The 6,256-nt window shown below is 55.5% G+C and overlaps 1 protein-coding gene across 1 annotated transcript in view; it reads right to left on the bottom strand.

Annotated features, from left to right (window-relative positions):
- LOC108803210 (protein MAATS1-like) overlaps positions 1 to 6,256 on the bottom strand; it is a gene marked incomplete at its 5' end in the record, with an annotated part of 27,304 nt that overhangs the window by 3,497 nt on the left and 17,551 nt on the right. The window contains 2 exons of the mRNA XM_018575051.1: positions 573 to 664; positions 4,499 to 4,663. Coding sequence (XP_018430553.1) covers positions 573 to 664; positions 4,499 to 4,663 — 257 coding nt within the window. The remainder of the gene's footprint in view (positions 1 to 572; positions 665 to 4,498; positions 4,664 to 6,256) is intronic.

The following is a 6,256-nucleotide window of genomic DNA, read 5'->3' as shown; positions in this document are numbered from 1 at the left end:
CATTGCTGTGCTGTATGTGTATAGGGCATTGCTGTGCTGTATGTGTATAGGGCATTGCTGTGCTGTATGTGTATAGGGCATTGCTGTGCTGTATGTGTATAGGGCATTGCTGTGCTGTATGTGTATAGGTCATCGCTGTGCTGTATGAGTATAGGTCATTGCTGTGCTGTATGTGTACAGTTCATCGCTGTGCTGTATGAGTATAGGTCATTGCTGTGCTGTATGTGTATAGGCCAATGCAGTTGGATCTGTATGTGCGTTATAATTAATCGAACACGAAAATTGTAATCATTACCATCCCTAATTTTTTACTAAATTTGAATACTTGGACTTATGGTGGGATCCCTTTTTGGGGGAAAAATACTTTACTTCTCCCATGAGGCATTGCAAGATTCTCACAGCCACAGGCATGACTCCCGGAGACAGATGCATGATGGGATTTGTAACATTCATCCGGGTGCCAGTGCAGTTCTTGGCTGTGTTCACAAATGTCCGACACAGATCACAGCCCCCTGCTGCAGCATCCCACCTCCCCCCAGGAGGCCCCGCCTCTATGGACAGGGCGCACTCACCTCTCTCCCGGACAGTCTTCTTCTGGATCTCTGGGATGAGGAAACTGTACACCAACTCCGCCACGATCTCCTCCGACTGTAGCCGGGTACGGCTGTGAAAAGGAGCGACAACGGTACTCGATTGTTGTTAGGGGGAGGAGCTTTACTACAATCATGGGGCCCCATAGCAACATTGTGTATCCCCCCTCCACCGGCCCCCCTCAGCTAACTCTTTCTCTAGAAATACGGCCATTGATCTGAACATGACGTAGGACTAAATCAGGGACAGGCGGCAAGAGAGCCAGTCCGCATTGTGAGTAGGGAGGAGTTTGGGCTCGGACCGAATCGGAAAGGAAATAGTTAGTGGCGGTCCAATCAGCTGCAGCCAGAACATTCTCCGCCCCGCAGCTGCATGTAAACAAAGGGGCGGGGTGCTGGTGACATCATTGACTTTATATGGTCACATGACCATATTAGGGTAATGTGCCCATATAAGGACTGTGATGTCACCGGCATCCCGCCTCTTTGTTTACATGCAGCTGCGGGCCATTGTCCTGGTACTTATCAGGTATTGGGACATGTATGTGCTAAACTGGAGCAATGAGATTATTACACGGCTCCTCATGGGATCTCCGGCCCTCACACCGGCCCTCCATCTGATCCTCATGGGATCTCCAGCCTCTCACCTGCCCTCCATCTGATCCTCATGGGATCTCCGGCCCTCTCCCCTGCCCTCCATCTGATCCTCATGGGATCTCCTGCCCCTCTCACCTGCCCTCCATCTGATCCTCATGGGATCCCTGGCCTCTCACCTGCCCTCCATCTGATCCTCATGGGATCTCCGGCCCTCCATCTGATCCTCATGGGATCTCCGGGCCTCTCACCTGCCCTCCATCTGATCCTCATGGGATCTCCGGCCTCTCACCTGCCATCCATCTGATCCTCATGGGATCTCCGGCCCCTCTCACCTCCCCCCATCTGATCCTCATGGGATCTCCGGCTCCTCTCGCCTGCCCTCCATCTAATCCTCATGGGATCTCCGGCCCTCTCACCTGCCCTCCATCTGATACTCATGGGATCTCCGGCCCCTTTCACCTGTCCTCCATCTGATCCTCATGGGATCTCCGGCCCTCTCACCTGCCCTCCATCTGATACTCATGGGATCTCCGGCCCCTTTCACCTGTCCTCCATCTGATCCTCATGGGATCTCCGGCCCTCTCACCTGCCCTCCATCTGATACTCATGGGATCTCCGGCCCCTTTCACCTGTCCTCCATCTGATCCTCATGGGATCTCCGGCCCTCTCACCTGCCCTCCATCTGATACTCATGGGATCTCCGGCCCCTTTCACCTGTCCTCCATCTGATCCTCATGGGATCTCCGGCCCTCTCACCTGCCCTCCATCTGATACTCATGGGATCTCCGGCCCCTTTCACCTGTCCTCCATCTGATCCTCATGGGATCTCCGGCCCTCTCACCTGCCCTCCATCTGATACTCATGGGATCTCCGGCCCCTTTCACCTGTCCTCCATCTGATCCTCATGGGATCTCCGGCCCTCTCACCTGCCCTCCATCTGATACTCATGGGATCTCCGGCCCCTTTCACCTGTCCTCCATCTGATCCTCATGGGATCTCCGGCCCTCTCACCTGCCCTCCATCTGATACTCATGGGATCTCCGGCCCCTTTCACCTGTCCTCCATCTGATCCTCATGGGATCTCCGGCCCTCTCACCTGCCCTCCATCTGATACTCATGGGATCTCCGGCCCCTTTCACCTGTCCTCCATCTGATCCTCATGGGATCTCCGGCCCTCTCACCTGCCCTCCATCTGATACTCATGGGATCTCCGGCCCCTTTCACCTGTCCTCCATCTGATCCTCATGGGATCTCCGGCCCTCTCACCTGCCCTCCATCTGATACTCATGGGATCTCCGGCCCCTTTCACCTGTCCTCCATCTGATCCTCATGGGATCTCCGGCCCTCTCACCTGCCCTCCATCTGATACTCATGGGATCTCCGGCCCCTTTCACCTGTCCTCCATCTGATCCTCATGGGATCTCCGGCCCTCTCACCTGCCCTCCATCTGATACTCATGGGATCTCCGGCCCCTTTCACCTGTCCTCCATCTGATCCTCATGGGATCTCCGGCCCTCTCACCTGCCCTCCATCTGATACTCATGGGATCTCCGGCCCCTTTCACCTGTCCTCCATCTGATCCTCATGGGATCTCCGGCCCTCTCACCTGCCCTCCATCTGATACTCATGGGATCTCCGGCCCCTTTCACCTGTCCTCCATCTGATCCTCATGGGATCTCCGGCCCTCTCACCTGCCCTCCATCTGATACTCATGGGATCTCCGGCCCCTTTCACCTGTCCTCCATCTGATCCTCATGGGATCTCCGGCCCTCTCACCTGCCCTCCATCTGATACTCATGGGATCTCCGGCCCCTTTCACCTGTCCTCCATCTGATCCTCATGGGATCTCCGGCCCTCTCACCTGCCCTCCATCTGATACTCATGGGATCTCCGGCCCCTTTCACCTGTCCTCCATCTGATCCTCATGGGATCTCCGGCCCTCTCACCTGCCCTCCATCTGATACTCATGGGATCTCCGGCCCCTTTCACCTGTCCTCCATCTGATCCTCATGGGATCTCCGGCCCTCTCACCTGCCCTCCATCTGATACTCATGGGATCTCCGGCCCCTTTCACCTGTCCTCCATCTGATCCTCATGGGATCTCCGGCCCTCTCACCTGCCCTCCATCTGATACTCATGGGATCTCCGGCCCCTTTCACCTGTCCTCCATCTGATCCTCATGGGATCTCCGGCCCTCTCACCTGCCCTCCATCTGATACTCATGGGATCTCCGGCCCCTTTCACCTGTCCTCCATCTGATCCTCATGGGATCTCCGGCCCTCTCACCTGCCCTCCATCTGATACTCATGGGATCTCCGGCCCCTTTCACCTGTCCTCCATCTGATCCTCATGGGATCTCCGGCCCTCTCACCTGCCCTCCATCTGATACTCATGGGATCTCCGGCCCCTTTCACCTGTCCTCCATCTGATCCTCATGGGATCTCCGGCCCTCTCACCTGCCCTCCATCTGATACTCATGGGATCTCCGGCCCCTTTCACCTGTCCTCCATCTGATCCTCATGGGATCTCCGGCCCTCTCACCTGCCCTCCATCTGATACTCATGGGATCTCCGGCCCCTTTCACCTGTCCTCCATCTGATCCTCATGGGATCTCCGGCCCTCTCACCTGCCCTCCATCTGATACTCATGGGATCTCCGGCCCCTTTCACCTGTCCTCCATCTGATCCTCATGGGATCTCCGGCCCTCTCACCTGCCCTCCATCTGATACTCATGGGATCTCCGGCCCCTTTCACCTGTCCTCCATCTGATCCTCATGGGATCTCCGGCCCTCTCACCTGCCCTCCATCTCATCCTCATGGGGTCTCCGGCTCCTCTCGCCTGCCCTCCACCTAATCCTCATGGGATCTCCGGCCCTCTCACCTGCCCTCCATCTGATCCTCATGGGATCTCCGGCCCTCCATCTGATCCTCATGGTATCTCCAGCCCCTCTCACCTGTCCTCCATCTGATCCTCATGGGATCTCCGGCCCTCTCACCTGCCCTCCATCTGATCCTAATGGGATCTCCGGCCCTCCATCTGATCCTCATGGTATCTCCAGCCCCTCTCACCTGTCCTCCATCTGATCCTCATGGGATCTCCGGCCCTCTCAGCTGCCCTCCATCTGATCCTCATGGGATCACCGGCCCCTCTCACCTGCCCTCCATCTCATCCTCATGGGATCTCCGGCCCTCTCACCTGCCCTCCATCTGATCCTAATGGGATCTCCGGCCCTCCATCTGATCCTCATGGTATCTCCAGCCCCTCTCACCTGTCCTCCATCTGATCCTCATGGGATCTCTGGCCCTCTCACCTGCCCTCCATCTGATAAGCGATATCATTGATCTCCTGAGCTCTGCGCTGGATCTCCTCTCGGGCCTGCTCCTCCGCCGTGCTCTCGGTGGCACTGAGGATGACGTCCTCCAGGTAAGAGTCCACGGTGCTCTGGTGAATGTTAACAACCTGCCGGACACGAGGAAGAGTAGAGGCCGTTCAATTCAACAACCTTTATTAAACAAGGACAGCATTCCATAAACATTGGAAATTCTGTAAAATCCCAAGTAGCGTTGTCAGCCCCGCCTGCCATACTAAAGAACCCCCCGCCCCTCTATGACCCTTTTTCACATGCATACATTGATTTATTTTTATTACAAATGATCTACATTTCTTTGCTGGCAAGCAGCGCTGCTGCATTGGTGCCCCAAGATCCTGCCCGCTCACCACGTGTAGGGAAAGGGCTCCTGGGAGATGTAGTTCTGGTGGAGTGCCTATGACAATAGCACCTGAGCTCCCAGCAGCTGCCCCGGCAAGAATTGTACAAGCCTGGTGCTAATGTCACAGGGAGTGTGTGTGTGTGTGTGTGTGAGTTTATTAATAATGGCCTTCCACTGACCACCAGTGCTGTGTACATTTATTAATAATGGCCTTCCACTGACCACCAATGCTGTGTACATTAATAATGGCCTTCCACTGACCACCAATGCTGTGTGTACATTTATTAATAATGGCCTTCCACTGACCACCAATGCTGTGTGTACATTTATTAATAATGGCCTGCCACTGACCACCAATGCTGTGTGTACATTTATTAATAATGGCCTGCCACTGACCACCGATGCTGTGTGAGTTTATTAATAATAACACTGGCCACACTCTGTATGAACCCTCTATGTGGAGCAGGGGCGGTGTAATGTGCGACCATCTGATTGACGCCTGCCAGTGGCCATCTTGGTGTTGGACGCCGGCAGAGAGAGGAGGACACGTTCACCCGGCGGGATGAGGTATGTTGCCGGGTCCCCTCCTCTCTCCTGACACTGTTGGGCTCTCGGTCCATGACCGAGTGCCTGACTTTTTAGAGAGGGGTGACCCCAAAATGACTGTCAGTCATTTTGGGGTCACCCCTGCAATGGTGACACCCGGGTGCGGGCCGCCCCCCCCTTGTGACGCCACTGATGTGGAGGAACTTGAGTGTCCTGCACAGAGCCCCGACCTCAACCCTACTGGGATGACTGGAATGCAAATTATGTGCCGGACCTTCTCCTCCACCATCGGTCCCTGAACTCACCAACGGGCACAAAATCCCAGAGACACCCTCCGAAATTTAGTGGACGCCTTCCCAGAAGAGTGGAGACGGTTAAAGCCTCAATGGGGGGACAGCTCCATATTACAAACCATGGTTCTGGAATGAGGTGCCCAACAAGCTCCTAGGTGTGCTGTCCATAGACTTGTGGCCCTGCAGTGTAGTATAAGGGGCCCCTCTTGCGCAGGGTTCTCTGGCACATCCCTCTGCTCATACGGTGCATACAGCGAGATCATCCAACATGGATCCGGCTTGTCCTAACCTGCTTATCAATGGACTGTTCTGCCTGCAATGCACCGGTCTGTCCCCCATGAGTGGTAAATACCGGCTTCCTGCCTGGCAGGAAACATGAGCTGCTCTACCAAGCGGGAGTTTATTTACTCGCCAGCGCCGCTGATAACGCATTACAAATGGTGGCCGTGGCAACAGAAAAACGGTTCAGCTCCCCCGACTCGAAACTGACCCCAGAAGTGTGGACGGGTTGGAACCCAA

This window comes from Nanorana parkeri, unplaced genomic scaffold, assembly GCF_000935625.1.
Source record: "Nanorana parkeri isolate BGI_ZX_2015 unplaced genomic scaffold, ASM93562v1 scaffold3498, whole genome shotgun sequence".
Classification (NCBI taxonomy): domain Eukaryota; kingdom Metazoa; phylum Chordata; class Amphibia; order Anura; family Dicroglossidae; genus Nanorana; species Nanorana parkeri.
This window is presented reverse-complemented; position numbering and strand designations above follow the sequence as displayed.